This window comes from Aplysia californica, unplaced genomic scaffold (assembly GCF_000002075.1).
Source record: "Aplysia californica isolate F4 #8 unplaced genomic scaffold, AplCal3.0 scaffold00344, whole genome shotgun sequence".
Lineage (NCBI taxonomy): Eukaryota > Metazoa > Mollusca > Gastropoda > Aplysiida > Aplysiidae > Aplysia > Aplysia californica.
In genome coordinates, this window is record NW_004797614.1 from 758427 (window position 1) to 776019 (window position 17593).

The window sequence follows — 17593 nt, forward strand, 5'->3', positions numbered from 1 at the left end:
CTTTTCCAGGCGTAAGATTATATTTGAAAGACCCCTTTCCTTTAGGGGTTTTCTGGATGAATCGATCCATGTCTAGATCTACCCTCCTGGCCTAAGATTTAAAGTCTTTCACAAAGTTTTATACTAGATCTATCTGATCTACTTGGTGCTACGGAACCAAGCAAGCTAAGTAACGAAACGATCGTGTTTACGATTGAGTTTACTCTATAGATATCTAGATCTAGATCTAGAGTCTAGATTTAGCTAGATCTAGAAGAAGTAGAAGATGATTCAGTCCAAACAGGACTATTGGGGAGGTCAGGTCGGGACGAGTCGGTTTGCTCGACAGACTGACAGCGCAAAGTGGCTATCGTGGCACAAATCGATCGCGCCCGACTCGTTGCCTCAAAAACAAACGCGTTGTTTTCAGGCAACGAGTCGGGTGACTGCGTCCCGACCCAATCTCATCCACGTAGTGCAAAGTGCAAAGGAAGTGGTAGTTCTAATTTCAGGTACGAATTGTCCCCCTTCGCGTCGTTATTTTTAGTTGTGGAAGAAAATTTCGGTTATTTTTACCGAAATTGATTTATTATTTTTCCAACTTTTGCAGCAAATTGCCTAAAATTCGCGAATTCACGAAAATGGCAAAAGTTGCGCGAAAGTTGCACGAAAGTTGCGCTGAGGCCAAAAGTTGCGCGCGAATTTCTCTGAGGACAGATTAGAGAACACCACTGGTGGGTCCAACTTTTTTTCTTTCACTCTTATCATTTCTGTCTGTCAGTCTGTCTGTCTTACTTTTTCCCTGCATTATTGTAATGATGTGATTCTCTTAACTCAAACAAAGAAATGAAAAGAACAAATATCTTTCAAACATTCCCTACAGAGCAGAGGAGGAGCACAAACCTCTTGAGTTGGCCCACCATGGAGACTTTTGCCGACTCTACATTCTGGATCTGTCCGCTCCGCACTCTGAAGAAAATGAAAGATACATAAAAGAAAAAGGAAGCTAAAGGAAAAGGTAGAAAGAATAAAGAGAAAATAGAAAGACAACGGAGAAAGTGAAAGGTAAAGGAGAAAGTAATTACAATACAATGAGAAATTCTATCCTGGAATAATGGACAGAGATCAGGAATGAAGATGTCTTACGGTCAGGAAGTAAAAGTAAATAATATCATCAAACAAAAGCCAACAAAGTCAAAATCACCTTCCTTAGAAGTCCTCTGTATAGCTTAATTAACACGGACAGAATAATCATTCTGACATGCTAATGATCTTTTTTTTTTTTTTTTTTACAACAATAACATTTCCCCCCTTAAGAAGAAAAACCAAGGACATTGTTTCATTGTTAAAAACCTTTTTCCTTTCTACACACGTGCACAGACTTTAAAAAATACAACATTTTCCTACAATTATGAACACACACATGCACGCATGAACGCAAGCACGTACACACGCACGCATGCACACACACACCCACATAAACACCAAAACAGACACACACAAAGACTTACGCCCATTCTATAGCCTTGTCCATGGTGTCAAAGGTCTTAGGTCGGCCCCTCAGGAAGGACTGCATGCTGGCTAAAGATTCCATAGCTGTCCCTGGCACAGGAGAACATGACAAGAGTGAAATCTGAGGTGTCGAACCTACAACAATCATCTGGCACACTGACAGTCCTATAACATGACCTTGACACACAAAAACTTTACTTGACATCAGGGAAATCTGAGGTGTCGAACCTACAACAACCATCTGGCAAAGGACAGCCCTATAACATGACAGGAGTCTTTGTGTGCCGTCTGTGTAAGAGAAAAGTAGGGGGAGGAAATGAGTTATTTATGAGCTATTCACAAAGCAAAGCCCTTGATCGCAAGAAGGAAAGAAGAAAGAAAAAAGGAAAACAGGCAGGCATGGCACACCAAAAAGAATATCACACACAGCTAAACACACAACACATCAAAATGAATAAAACACACTACCCTATACAGAAAAATGGATATGACACTCACTATTCTATTATAGGAGAGATTACACCATATGTGTCACAACGTAGTGGAATCAGGCGCTCGTCAATCTTTGGACGTGTGGAGTTATTGGTATCACCTTAAAGCTTCTTTATTTATCTTGCTTTCAATTAAATAAATATCCATTTATCTTGAATAGAACTCAAGATATCTGCGATTGAAGGAAGTGAGGTCGCTCGGTTCTTAGGTGGAGACCACTGTACCTCTAGTCCGCATCATCAGCACACCTTCAAACACACTTCTAAATACAAATTTTAGATAAGAAAAATCAAGAGTGAATCTTTTCCTTTTGATGCTTCTCTTTCTTTTAACAAACAACAAAATTGGAAAAAACCTTTGTGTAAATCATTACCTTCCACCACATCTATAACAGCCAGACCAATGAGTGATGGGATCAGGTCCCTCGCAGCTGTGTGTACAGCGATGGCTCCACCCATACTGAGCAGGGAAAAACACACACAAAAAAAGAAACATTTCAAGTTTTCCCACTAAGGGGGCACAGTGTAAGACAAGTCACAACAAAAACAACAACAATTAGGACAAGAATAAAAACAATCAGAAAGACAACAATCATAAAGTCCGCCCCTCTTGTCAAACTATTCAATGATAGAGACAGAAAAATGTAGAGATGGCTTCATTCGCATAGAACAAGCCATAAATAACTTGAAAGTACTGAGATACACATTGAGTGACAGAAAGAAAACATACCTCACTTTGTTTTATTGGTCACAAAACTCCATGTTTTCTAACAAATCGTAAATTATACACAACCATGATCTCATTGCTAAAAGTACAAGTTATCAAAGGATGTCACTCACTAGATATTCATTTCTTCAGAATTTGATACCAGCTGATAGCAACGAAACAAAACATAGGTTTTCACTAACATAAGAGCAACATCAACAGTGCGCTGGGTGGGGGATTATAGAGATGTAGGGGCTATGTCTATAGCAATGTCGAGGCGATAACAATAATCATGATAATAATAGTAAAAATAATAATAACAATAAAGATGATAACAGAAATAGCCTTATAATAATAATACTCCAATAGAAATAGTTAAAGTTTGAGTAAAGAGTAGCACATCAACACAATAATGGACATAGTCAAAATAAAGCAAGGAAAAAGCAAGACAGACAGATAGAAACAACAGGGAAAGAAAAGAAGTTGGACCAATTAGTGGCGCCCTCCAACCACTTACAATACCAAGTGCAAAAGAGTTTTCGTTATTGATGGTGGTGGAGGGAGCAATATTAGACAACGATAATTCAAAGAAAAAAAACAAATTCATGAATATAGTACTAGTACCAACTCGTACAGTGGCAATAGGGACTTTACATATTTCAAAATCAAAACAAAACTAATCATTTCACAGTACAGTAGTCTCCGCTTAAGATCCCACCACTTACGATCCCGGTTCGCTTAAGATCCCGCTGTTTTAAGAAAACAGAATTTTTACTATACAAAAGTCACCCCTAAAATCCCGCTCTGATTCACTCTGAAGGTCTACATTCGACTATGATCCCGCATTTCAGATGATAATTTGCGGAATAAAAACGCGGGCGGGACAGCCGATCAACCAAGAGTTAAAAGTTGAGATCAATAAACTGTCTGTTGCGTCAAAGATCAGCCACTATCGTGAATGTGATCACATACACGTTTGTAAACCTCGATGAAGCCATACAATGTTTGCCCCAGACGGGATCACAGCGGGGTGTGAACTGACCGAAGGGTTTGTTTTCCCCGAACATCGCACTCTCACCTGATCTCTCCCCCTAAACTTACATCACACGCTGGGTGGGAAGGGCCTACATGTTCACTCCAGGCTGGATCACATTGAACTGTGAACTCTTCCCTGACCATTGCAGAAGTTGTCTCTACTCCCGAATTTGCGAGACAGAATGAATTTTAATTGGTGGGTTCACAACGTAATGGTGTGTAACGACAAAGGAGGTTGGGGGGGTTGGGGGGACTCGGTCGGAGATGGAAAGCTATAAAATTTTCGACAGGTAAGGGGGAGGGGCTACTGGATAAGCGTAGATCTTGAGACTCATGATAGGATAAGTGAAAATGGCACGCCTCATCCCACTATGCATTATGATAGTAATAGGTCATCAAGGTTAACTGCTCTTTGCTCGCCATACGTCATAAACCCACCAAGCGGTCACGTCAGTTCATTTTAGAGTGGAGGGAGACCATTTTACTGATTGTGAGCCTTAACATGGGTCGCCAAAGATTCTTCCCTGGGTTCGTCGGTTAAGATCTCGGTTCGCCTAAGATCCCGCATTTCCTTGCTCCCGAGCACCGGGATCTTAAGCGGAGACTACTGTATACCGCTACTCATATAATATAAACAATCATATACATTTTTTTTTCCAACCCCCAACCCCCTCCCCGCAAGCTGCTGAACTGGTAACTAAACAACAACGACAACAACATTGACAATTACAACAAGTGAGGAAAATTCAACAATTACCTGTGGCCAACCAGAATAATAGGGGGTGGGTCATCCTGGTAAAGACTGGACACTACATGACCAACATCACTGGACAGGGAAAGAGATGAGTTGATCAACTTAAACATGATAAGGAACCAATATGGCTTATTGCTTAGAAATAAAAGCTATAAAAGTTCAAGATTATAGTGTCCTCTGTACCCATTCACATATTACACAAAAACTGAAAATCAGTAAGATCAAGTGCTATGACAGTATGATAATGAATCAGAACTTAACAAACATTTTAGTTTTCAGCAAACAGAGGCCGGGCAAAGAGAGACATCAAGTACTGTGCATCAATTGAAATCAATCTGCCCTTGGCCAACGTATATCTAAGTAAAACAAAAAAATCAACCGAACATTAACCCCAGCTAGTCAAAAGAAAAGTTGCATTACAAGTTTAAATACCTCCAACTCAAAATGGAACTAACAGTCCGTCCGTCCGTCCGTCTGTCTGTACCCACCCACACCCCTCTCACACATACACACACACCCACAAGTCCTAATTGCATGACGTGATGACATTATTATGTCAGAAAGTGAGAGCATAGGCAGCGTCGGTGAGCCAATGCTCGATAGCTAGGCAATAATCTTATGCACAATGGCAGAGACTTTTTCTCTTTTAGGAGAAATTTCGAAGTAAGGTGTCTTGGTGACATGGTGTGAGCTGAGCTCCTACTCCTATACTCGGTATAGTGTATTTTTCGCTCAAGCAGATATTGTGAGGAGGTAAACGAAAGAGTTGGGATGCATGAACACTGGGTCAATCTCGGTAGTCACATTGTTTTTTAATCATAAAAATGTTATTTGTCAGACAATATTGCAATAAAGGTTGCTGTTGGAGGAAAAGGCAGGATAATCTATAGAGGAAATTATTTCGTTTCAAGCTTTGGTTACTGTCAGGCAAAGGTTGCCCTTATCTAAGTGGACACCACAGTGCATATATATATCATCTAACTCATCCAACCTGGACATTTGTTCAGCACTCAGGTTCTGATTGTCTGAAGTAACAGTGTCACCTGCAAATAAGAGGGAGAACAGACTGAGTTGCCTCTTCATCATCATTATAAATATGAAACAAGAAATTAAGAAATTTCTAATCTTTTACCGTCTTTTCAAACTCCTGACTTTTTTTTTGGGGTGAGTTCAAAGCAATCTTTTCAAACCTAAGTGCAAGTATTCATTGTAGTTGGGAAGCAATTGCTATATTCATGAACATAAACTTTTCAATTTTTGCAAAAAATTCTCAATCCCAGAAACACACAATAAAAAAAGTTCCTAGGATTTTAGGAAGAGCTTACCGTGTCCTCGCAAGTCTACAGCCACACAACGACACTTGACCATTGTTGTCACCTGGGCCTAAGGCCGAGACAGATAACAGATGGGAAAAACATAAACTGCCAAATGCAATGAGTGATTCAAAACAAAATTAAATAAAATGAACTACCATTTGCAAACACACAAAGGCACAACAGTAAACCTAGACTGTAGAGTTGTTAGTTATCTTGAATTTCAAATATCCTAAGTAGTTTTAACAGTGGAGTTTCACTGCAATCCTTCAACTTATAAACAGCTTGATATTCTCACAACAAAAAAAAGGCAGACAGGATTTGACTAACATTTGTACATAAAATATAACAAATGTTATACATCTTGGAAAAATGAGAAGAAACAGCTTTAAGCAAATCATTCTTGACAACCGTAAACGAAAAAAACAGGTAAAAATCTACAACACTATTATAAAAGTCAGTTGGAGAAGACAACAAGAACTGAACCGGTAAAGGCATCACTCAGGCTCAAGCCTGGTCACAGCTGAATCATAACAAAACAATCACCTGAAAAATACTACTAGACATGAACTATAGTGCGGTCAAAAATTCATGGTGCAAATTATCCTCAAATACATCTTTAATGGGTGAATCAATATCACCTATACTTAGCACAATAGTTTGTTTGAACTTAATTATATTCTTCTACAACAATTAAGGCTAGATCTAGACTTTGCTTCATAAGTATATACTAGTAAAAGTACCCGTTCTACGAACGGAATAACAATGAAGAAGTATTAGGAAAGTTAAGAACAGGAAAAAGACTGAAAACAGGAAAGAAACAAAACATAATTATTTTACCTTGAATTTACCCATGTAGCACCCCTTCTTGATTACCTCTAAGGGTAAGACTTATTCCCCCTCTTCGAAGGCGTGGCATTTTCTCCTAAAGTTCCAGCTAAATCACTTCTTTTTTTTAAGAATTAGGCCTACATGCCAACTGTTGCTTCCTAGAAGAACCTCATCTAGATTTTAGATCTAGTCTAGATCTTGAAGGATCATAAAGACATAGGACATTAATTGAAAGAAGGAGCCTAGGCCCTTAGATAGGTCTAAGTTTAGAAATTCACCTTTTTAACAACCAGCAGGGTCACAGATGGCCTAGATATTAGATCTAGACATACACACACATGCGACTACACGCAGGGCGTAAACCGCGCTATGATTGGCTGAACCTTTGACTTTGACCTATGAATACATCAAGTAGGCCTACGGTAGGCTACTCTTGGCGCTTTCGACGACACCCTCCCTGTCACTCTCACCACCCTCCCTCTGCAGTACTTTCTGCCCCCCCCCCCCCTCTCTCTCTCTCTCTCTCTCTCTCTCTCTCTCTCTCTCTCTCTCTCTCTCTCTCTCTCTCTCTCTCTCTCTCTCAATCTCTCTCTCCCAAGTTAGAGAAACAAACGAAAAAGTCCCCACTTTGTAAATGTATTACTACTTGATTCTTCTTCTCCTTCTTTTTTTTTCTTGTTCTCCCTCTCCTCTTGCTCCTTCTTCCTCCTCCTCCTCCTCTGCAGTGAATATACAATGTCGAAGCAAATGATGGCGATCGCTACAAAAGGACTGAATTTAACTTAAAATGGGCTTTCTTCTTACACATTTGATCTTAATGAAAATACAATAGTGCAACACTACGTTTCAAGTTATGGGTACTGGCAAAGTTTCGTATTTTTTTATTCAGTAGTTTCTGAGAATATATTGTTCGCAAAATTTGGCCTTAGCTCCATTAGTAGTAAGATATATATAAAATGCTACAAATCCCTGTCATGCATAAAATGGGTGTGTTCACATAATTTCCTGCTTTTCACATACATTTTGCATATATACGCATTTTGGCCTATGTCACAGCTAACCAATGACTTCAAGGACACTTTTTAACGGTTAAACTTCAGCCCACACATAAAAGCGATTTCCTGATAAATGACATGTGAAAATGTAAAGAATTTCAGCTCCAACTTTAAAAATTGTTCGCCTGATGAGGGGCAGCATGATGATGAGGAGGAATTTTAGACTGGCATTGTGACAGGAAGGTGTCTAGGTCAGATGTCATCATTCTTGACATTATCAGATACCGATAAAAAGGGGCAATTTTTGTAACAAACTTCACAGATTATCACAAACATCCCTCAATAACTTACGAGAAAAAGAAGTCAAGAACAGTGTGACCAATTCATGCTCAGTAATGAGGTGCTTAGTGCCAGTGCGTTTTGGTTTTAAAAGTAATAAAATGTAACATCCATGGTTAAAAAATGGAGGTATAAAAACTACGAGTTTCATTCCGCACCATTTATTGTTACAAACAAATAAACAAATGATTTTTATATACTTTTTTTTTGCACTAAAGATTCTCAAAGCATGCGTTCAATAAGAATATAGTGTTGAAATTAGAAGAAAGGACAGACTTGCTTTTAAAAGTGCTGCAGTCCAAGCTCATGGGATTTAAACCTTTTAAAAATCTGTAGAAACCACCCACTAGGATTTTTTATATATGTATTTTTGAAGGAATTTTCTAGAATACAGTAGAATGGTGTTAACAAAACTATAGATCTGTTGAAACAAATTGATACAAGTCATTGTGCAAATGTTGAAGAGTCTATGTTCGATAGTTGAGGAGAAATTTTACAAAAAGTTGGGCCACAAATTTTTCGCTGCACTATGATATTATACATTATATATTATATATACGCAGGACTCATTGGCTAAAGCCTTATTGTAGCTGATAACAAAACTTTGGTAATACAAACCGACAGAAGGGCCCAGGAGAGAGCAGAGAAACCACCGCCATGCAAAAAGAGAAGAACAGGTCCCTCTGAGCCACACTCATACACTCGAAAAGTCTGGCACTAAGTCAAGGCTGAAAACTGAAACAATCTAATTTCTATGTTTCTATCAGTACATTGAAGTCAAACAGATTCATACAAAAACACAACATGTCAGGGTTGTCTGAGAAAGGATACATCTCCATCAGTTAATGGTACATCCAATTTTGAGTTAAAATATTTGTCCCAAGGAACAGGAGTGTAGTCTCTTTTTCGCTTCAGGTTTCTGCGAGCTGGGGCTCTGCAAAAAAATACACACAGAAAGAAAACTTTGATCCCATCTGCTCAAGTAAAACTTTTGAAGGAAATTAACCAATCTTTCTCACTCACCCTTCAAGGGGAGGCAACAAGCATGCCAGATGAAGTACAGTCAAAACTGCCTATGACGGCCACCCATTGTCGGGGGAAAAAAGTGAAAGTTTTATGCAGGGCTGATCAAAATGAAGAAAACAAACCATTCCCTTCTGAAGTCCCAAGTAGAGACAGTAGCAGGCTTAGAACTGCCGTAAGGCAAGACTAATTTTTGTTACATGTTACTGACTGGTCAACTTGCGTAAACAGTGGGAGGGACAAGAAACTCACCTTCACTACGATGTGCTGGTTCAACAGCTGGTTCAGCGTAATATCAATAACACCAGATGAATGGAAAATGAGCCAATAAATAAATTATAACAACCTGTGCGGTGATGAGAAGTTCGTGTGGAAATCGTGAATAGGTCTTTTTTGGATGTTGGTTTATAAAAAATAGTGGCTGTAGCTGCATTGAACTTGTATCGATTCACGCAGTCATTAGTAAAAACACAAGGAAGGAAATGGAGAGTGGCCGTTTGTACAGAGGTGGTCGTCTTGGCAGGTACTACTGTACTTGTATCAATAAATAATGAAATGCATCAGAACTGTTAGAACATTTTTCAAAGTCATCGAAAATGTTGTGAAAATCACCCATAAATCGCTCCTTATAAGTTTATTAACACTTTCCACCAACCCAGCACGCAGAACGCACAACCTTTGTCCCCACGTACCAGGATGCAGATCAGGTACATCACTACTTTATTTGTATCTCAGCAAAAATACCCCAATCATTATTTTCAGCGGATTGAGAAAATTGAACATGATGATCGCATGTTCACCAAAAAAGGAATTCTAGAATTGAAACTGAAAACATTAGATCTAGCACATTCATCACCGAATTCTCATGGCGTCAGTGTAGAGCAGCACTTATGTCAGGTCTACCCAACATTTTTTTTTAAATTGCTCCAGTTGTAGTACAAACTGATTTTCGTCCTCTCAAAGTCAAAAGCCACACAAAAACCATTTAGAAAGGAAACTTGTATTAAATAAAAAGACAAAGCTACAGCCAGCACCTCGCACACCTCTGTGATTGGCCCAAATATAGATGACATATTTCCGCCATCTATGTTTGTAGTCTTCCGGGGCTTCCCCCAAGACTCATTGGGTTTCCCTCGCCACTAATTGTTGACAACATCTCGCCGTGTTTGGTTTTTTTTTGGGGGGGGGATTAATTTGTTATCTTTTAATAAACAATCTCAGCAATTCTCATTCCATAAATTTACCTTCTCCTCAAAAGTTGTACACACACACACACACACACACACACACACACACACACACACACACACACACACACACACACACACATACACGCACACACACACACACAAGCGCACACACACAAACACACAAGCGTGCACGCACACACAGCCCAAGAAATCGGCAATGAAACCTAGTGATTTAGCCCATCACGCACAGCTGTTCAGCTTCACTCTCCGAGAGGTGCACTTAGTTGTAGCCCATCTGACTCCTCTGACACCTGTGACCCCTCGCGGAAGGTAATAAATCTCGACACGTTACGCCACTTCCACCGGCCTATTCCTAGATCTGACCGCTCCGCGCGAAAAGGGTGCAATTTCAAGAATTTACAACATATTACTCCCTTTATCCACCCCGTAAACCTAGGAGTGTTATACCAAATGAAAGCTCAGCATCTCCTCTATAGCCTGCAGTTTGAAACCAGCTTGTATCTCGTTTTAGGTTCACTTGGGATACCTATATACTACCACTGTTGTACAGCAGTGTGTTGTTGAATTTTTTTGGATTTAAAAGCGGATTTTTATAATTCGAACTGACAATTTTTGTTTTAACTTTCATATATTTCTTTTTATAAATCTATTCTCTCCATTGCGGTGAAAAATCTTAGGGGTCCGGCCTAAATTTACATGAACTAGCACACTTTATGTGACTAGTCTAGTGCAACGCTCCGTGCAAAGAAAAACTCTGTGAAGCGGGAACTTGTCGTCTGACTTTCTTGTGTGTTTACAACTATAGAGCCTTTTAACATTAAAGATGGAACATTCTTATAACATCCACTTTGAGAATTTAAACTAGTTGTGTCTTACTTGTGGTGGAAAAAGCTTAAAAACTAAAGTTTCTAAGCAGCGTCGATTTCTGTGCAAAAACTTAAAGTCTGACGTATTGCTATATTATAGAATAAACATCAACAACGACACAGCCGACAAGCAATCCAACACTCTGAGCAGGAAATGTGGCTCGCAAATATACACGTTACAGAAGCAAATTACAGAAGCAAATTACAGATGCAACTTTGCAGGCCGTACAGAAATGTGTTGAAGACAATGCCAAATTTTGGTCGGCTTATGACGCAAGCACTAGTATGAATAACCAGTGCTCTGTCTGTGCTCGCTGTGTTAAACTTAGCAAACGGTGCATTAAAGAGAGTATTCCTTTGCTTACGGAAGGACACGAGTTGCCTTCTCCGTCCCCCTCTCGTGTATGGCAGTAGAGTCTGAGAGCTTAACGGATACCCCCACCCCAGTTGCTTCTTCTGTACCCCATCAGAACACATTTCCATTAGCGCACACATCCATTCATATATATCTAAAACTATTCCGCCAGATATTTCCTCACACAGTGACACAAAATATACACATGCTAGAGCGCCATTGCCTGCCATTTATGAAAGCCTGGGGCTAGGGCCTTGGCATGCTGGGCGAACAAGGGGGGGGGGGGGGGGATGCTCCATGCCACAATCACCAGAGTAGAAAAGAGAAGAGAACAGTAGGCATAAAAAGCAAACAAAAACAACTTAAAGCTGTTTCGGAAGCACACCGACTACAGACATCGTGAGATTTAAAGGCCACACTCCATGAGCCCGTGGAAAAAACGAAGGAAAAAGTAAACAAGACAACAAGATGATTCAGATTATTCCCGGATGGATAAAACCTTAGTTCCTTAAAGTAGAGTTCCTAAAAGTAGTATGTTTATCATTATATCAAATATTTACTGGAATAACATCAATTCAGCTGTGAAGGTGTAAAGAATGGTCTTCAGTCTCATGTGAAATGTACTCATGCGTTGGCTGGACTGAACTGTTTTCCGACTCAATGACAAGACTGGGTGCATTAATCAACAATAACAACAAGACTTTTTGGCCCAACCTCAACGTAAGTGTGTTTGAAAGTTCAAAGTCTGACTGTGAGCTGACAATGAAGATAGTAAAAATCTGTCGGTCCTTTTATTTTTTAATTTTTTTTTTAAAACATGTTAATTTGTGATAACCAATCAATGATGGAAGCCACGTTTCCCCTCTTTTAAATTGCACTTTCTTTTACTTCTCCGTGATAAAAATTATACTGTCGTAAACTACACCTTCGTCTTCATGTGATCATTAGGTAGTAGGTAGTTGTTTCATTGACCTTCCCGGCTGTAAAAAGAACTGGTGTTGTTTTAAGTGTAAAAAACAGAACATCACAGCCACTGACCGCGAGGAAAAGCGCCCGCAAGTAGCATAACTGGGGCGTGACCTCGTTTCAGGGGTCAGGTCGGCCGGTTACTAAGTGATCCTGAGTGGAACAGCCGTGCACGCACTAAGCAGCAAAGAGAGCCCGCCACAGCGAGATCTCGTCAACTGGCAAGGAAGCCCCGGAAGATGACAAAAATAGATGGCGGAAATATGTCATTTATATTTGGGCCAATCACAGAGATGTGCTAGGTGTTTGCTGCAGCTTCATGTTGTGCACAACATGTCTAAAAGAAGATCATTCCTACAACATTTTTGTTGCTATTATATCACACTGTCACCGATCGGGGTTCCCTGGGGAAAATATCTAACAGCGATATTCACTGATCGTTTCCTCTGGGTGCAAATCGAATCAGCAAAGAGTTACCTTTCTCTCAATTGCAAACAAATCCTCCATGTAATTGTCACAGACAGCATCTAAGACACATCTTATTTTGTTTTGAATAAAAATTATGTTCATTATAACATCAATATTGTCAATAGGGAGTGTATACAGACCTGGTAACCGGGAACAAAGTCACAAAGTATACAGACCCGATAGGGGAACTCTTTTGTGATTTCGAAAAGTTTCAGCGCCCTGTTGGCTCAGGGTAGACCTAGGTTCTTCTAGATCTATGGCCTAGGTCTAGATCTAGACGGACAGACATAAATCATTGATCTAGTTTCGAGGCTAGCACAGACTTGTGTGTAAGCAGAACGCATCGTGTGATAGGCCAGCCTAGTCTAGATTATCTAGGCCTCTCACTTCTCCGATGCGGGGATGGAGAGGTCATAGTGATGTACTGTGACGGACGGAGCGAATGTGTGGCGTGGGCGGGGTGTGGTCTGTTCCCATTGTGCACTTATAAGCAGACGGAACGCACCACAGGGTGTGATGTGGTGGGGGACAACACAGCGGGCGAGTTAGCCAAGAGAACTTTCTTTCTGATCACCTACGCCGAGCTGTCAACATCGCTAGCGCTAGAGAAAGAAACCCGATTCGACTTTTGATCAAGTAAAACTTAAAGGTCATGTTGAACCAAATCATCATCAGGGGAGATTATAAAAATAAATAAACCGAAAACTAGACTCATAGATTAGGCCTACTTTACTATTTCCCTTGAACTTATCACTGGATCTCGTATAACAAGAGAACCCTGCTATAACGGACATTTGGCACCGGTCCCCTCCCTCTCGTTATAACAGGATTCCACTGTATATATTTTGCAGTTGGTTTACCGGTGCAAGACATTCAGTGGCAGTGGGTGGACTAAGATTTGGGTGGGGCTTAGGTTGCCTTCACTTCTTTACCACCAAAAAGCAAGCAATAATCTCTAGACAGTGATGATTTTACTATACTCATGGTGAGTAACGGCATTTTGAGAACCATTCAAACGAGAAGAGTCACCTTTGTCTTCCATCTCTTTGTTCTACGTTACATTTTTTGGGGTAGTGGAGACGAAGACGTTTCACCTCCAAATTTCTCAATTTTTATCTGATGAAACTGTTGCCTCAAAAGTGGTTTGATGTAATTAATAACTGTTAAATCTCAGCGGCACAAACACACAGCACTCTAAACACATACCGTCTATGAGATGGATTGGGTCGTGTTGTTGCGGAAAATAGAACAAAGGTCCAATCAATGAGAACGTAGGTAACTGTGTCACTGGGGGAAAATGTGTCGTAAACTTTCACCTCATTGTCAGGGCTGGGAGAGCATGAGAGCCCTCTCTGCAGTGATATTTTTTCCAGTCTTCTATCTTTTTACAAGAGGGGTTTCACTAAGGAGGGACCGTGGGAATGGGCTGGTTGATTGCTTAGCCCTAAAGTCCTAAAGTAAGACATTTGATTGGCTGTAAGGTTACTAAAGTTGTAAGCCGTGACAACAGGGATTGGATGAACCAGCAAGCCGGCAAGTTGATCACTCTGTGTTCATTGCGTGCTATAGATCAAAACAGTTTCAACTGCTTATTTCGTTATTTTCATTTGCCTTGGGATAGACTCGGGCCACTAGGGGGTGAGCCTGTGAGCCCTTCACTACCCACCGCCACTGAATGAAGACATTAAGTCTGAAGGTGAACATTCCATGAAACATTAACATTCTCGTTGCTGGTTACAATGAATGATTCGTACACTCACCCCGGTCCAATGGGCGGCATTGGAGGGAGGCCGAACTTCTTTTTCATCATATCTTTTTCCATCCTCCAAGGTCCAGCTAAACGTTCATTTCATAATATATTTTTATCAGTGAATTCGGAGTTAAGTTTCAATTGAAGTAAAAGCTGCTGATTCAGCTATTGTAATAGGTGCAAAACCTACAACTAACTGACAGATTGAGGCTTAAAAGCCACAGAGTGCATTGTGAGAAGTCGGTTGATCTAGCAACAACTACAAACACCAGTTGTCATCTTTGCTTCTTGTGTGCTGGGCCAAGCTTAGTAGTAGGCTAGATATAATTAATAAGAGTAGCTTCCCCTTAGATTGGAGATTTTAGGCTTTGAGTCCTTGACCTTGGCGGAAAAAACTTAACGCTCTAAAACCGTTTTGGAGTACGTCCGGCAGCAGATCAAAGGCCATGATCTGGCTCATTCAAACGATCATACACAAATCAGAAAGATAAAAATGTACAAACTAAACAACTTGCGAAAATAACGAAAATAAGTGTCACAAAACAGCGTGTCTCCAAAGCGAAGCCAAATAACCAGGAGTGTGTGTCTTCGAAGAGTTAAAACTTCTTTCTGATTCTGACAGAGACAAGAGATATGATATATATAGACGTAATAATAATAATAATAATAGGCCTACATTAACTAAGATATAATTAGAGCAATGTCCGTCCCCATATGTACAGGAGGCAGGCCTGGCGAGAGGGGGGGTCAGGAGGGGCCAATGCCCCGGGGCCCGGGGGTTTGGGGGCCCGCAAGCACGGGGAAAAGAGAGAGAGAAAAGATAGAGAGATAAAAAAAAAGAGAGGGAAAGAGAGAGAGAGAGAGAGAGAGAGAGAGAGAGAGAGAGAGAGAGAGAGAGAGTACCGTACAAAGCTTTGAAATAAAATATATTTTGCCTGCAAGTTGAGCTGAATATCTGACAACTTCACAGAACTTTGGTAGTGCTTTCTTGGACTTCTGGAATTGATTGGCCATAACGATCCTCTCCTTGCAGAGCATCTTACAAAAAGTTGAAAAATCACAAAAGGAAAAAAGGCGCCTATACAAGTTCACTATTTATCACCAGAAAGTCAAAATGAATGCATCCTATGTTGTGCATCAGAAGTGATTTTGAATGAAAGAGCGGAAACGAAATATTACTCCACTATCGTTGATGCAACACCAGACTCTTCACACGTCGAACAAACTGTTTTTATTTTGCGTTATGTTCACTTGGACTGATACAAATGTCTACAAAGTAGAAGAGAAATTTCTTAAATGTATAGATTGCAACTTGCCACATATTCTCCCTGTGGGTGTCCTAGTTTGAATTTGTGTGGCGTGCATTTTGCAGAAAGCTGTTCAACAGTCATAACTTTCTTTGGAGTTGTACAGAAGCTGATAACATTGTAGCTCCAGTCCACAAAGGTGGGAAATTTTGAGGCAAAACATTCCCAGCTCTTTGCACAGTATGTCTCAGACATGTTGGTCAGCACGTGTTGACAGAGTCAGGCCTTTTGCGGTTCACATCGGGGGACTGAGGAAAGCTGTTCAAACTGTTCTTCAAATGAACCTTCCCCCCAGAAACACATTCAGATTTGATAGGTATTCTTAAGTAGGCCTACTTTGCATCATTTGAATGTGTGATAATGGCATCTGTTAGGCTCAAAATCCTCACAGTCTCACAGTTCACAGCAATCGATCACAGAAATAGCGTGCTGCAAGCACGAGATGCGACGCTTGACGTTGAGGTGGCAAATATCAATAGTCTGATTAAAGATCTGAAAAGCTTACGAGATGAATGGGACGCAATCTTGAGTGTGTCCAAATTAGTAGCAGATAACTATGAGATTGAGCATTCATTTGCCGAAACAGCATAAGACGACAAAAGAAAAGGAAGCTTTTTGCAGACGAGAAAGAAGATGTAACAGACTACCAAAATCCCGAGAACAATTTCAAACATGACATTTTTATGTCCTCATTGACTGCCTTCTTGGAAATTTGACGACAAGGTAAAATGCAGTGACAAAACTCGATTCGTTTTTTTTTGTGTGTTTTGTGGAAATATCTCCAAGAGGAAGTCGGCGTTATTCGTGATCTTGCAAACAAATTGCACACGGAATATGCAGTGGATGCATCAGCAGACCTTGCGCAAGAGTTGGAACATTTGAAAGTGATTCATTCAGCGAACATTGGAAAAAATGTCCTGCCGCCTCTTCAGTTGCTGAGCAGACTTCATTCCCTGAAACTGGATGCTTTGTTTCCAAACGTAGTAATCATGTTGAGAATCTTCTGCACCTTGCCTGTCACATTCACAGTTGCACAAGCTGAACGTTCCTTCCGTACCCTTTCTCGGGTGAAAAACATTTTGCGGTCCACAATGCGTTAAGACAGATTCATAAGTAATGGAATTTGGCCAAAGAGGCCAGTCTAGCGCGAAAATTGGACTACGAACCAATAATTGACAGTTTTGCTAGAGCTAAATCCCGTAAGGCTCCGTTGTTGTAAGAAAAAAAAAGGTATGTTAAATTACAATTTATTTTAATTTCTGTCATTGGTTTATTCATCTTACCTTCTTTTTTAACTACCCGGTAAATCAGAAAAATTAAAATTTTATGTTGACAACACCCAGCACTTTTGATGGTGGGGGACGAGACAAAGGAGGCTGGGGTGTATGTGCAGAGGTTGGGGGGGGGGGAGGCGGGAGATTAGCTTTTATACAAACATCTCTTTCGCAAAATGCATTTCCAAGGGTGTGAAGATGTGTGTGTAAGAGAGAGAGAGAGAGAGAGAGAGAGAGAGAGAGAGAGAGAGAGAGAGAGAGAGAGAGAGAGAGAGAGAGAGAGAGAGAGAGAGAGAGAGAGAGAGAGAGAGAGAGAGCCTTTGTTGGTATGTAAAAGATATGCTACAGTAAAGTGATTATATAAATAATATGCTTATGTACATTGTATTTGTCGGGTTATTAAATTGCAGGTGAGGTG

At 40.3% G+C, this 17593-nt stretch overlaps 1 protein-coding gene across 2 annotated transcripts in view; it reads right to left on the reverse strand.

Moving 5' to 3' along the window:
* The window catches only part of LOC101846435 (protein phosphatase methylesterase 1), a 29257-nt gene extending 14157 nt beyond the window's left edge, over window positions 1-15100 (reverse strand). Inside the window, exons 1-9 of one of the 2 annotated variants that reach the window (XM_005102831.3) lie at window positions 14605-15087; window positions 8787-8889; window positions 8574-8666; window positions 5803-5860; window positions 5469-5520; window positions 4481-4549; window positions 2357-2442; window positions 1491-1581; window positions 883-948 (exon numbers count right to left, since the gene is read on the reverse strand). In XM_005102831.3, the coding sequence (XP_005102888.1) occupies window positions 883-948; window positions 1491-1581; window positions 2357-2442; window positions 4481-4549; window positions 5469-5520; window positions 5803-5860; window positions 8574-8666; window positions 8787-8889; window positions 14605-14666 (680 nt within the window). In that variant the 5' untranslated portion in view covers window positions 14667-15087. Of the gene's footprint in view, window positions 1-882; window positions 949-1490; window positions 1582-2356; window positions 2443-4480; window positions 4579-5468; window positions 5521-5802; window positions 5861-8573; window positions 8667-8786; window positions 8890-14604 lie in introns of both variants that reach the window. The other variant, XM_035970942.1, reaches the window with a different exon arrangement.
* Window positions 15101-17593: the final 2493 nt, after the last annotated feature.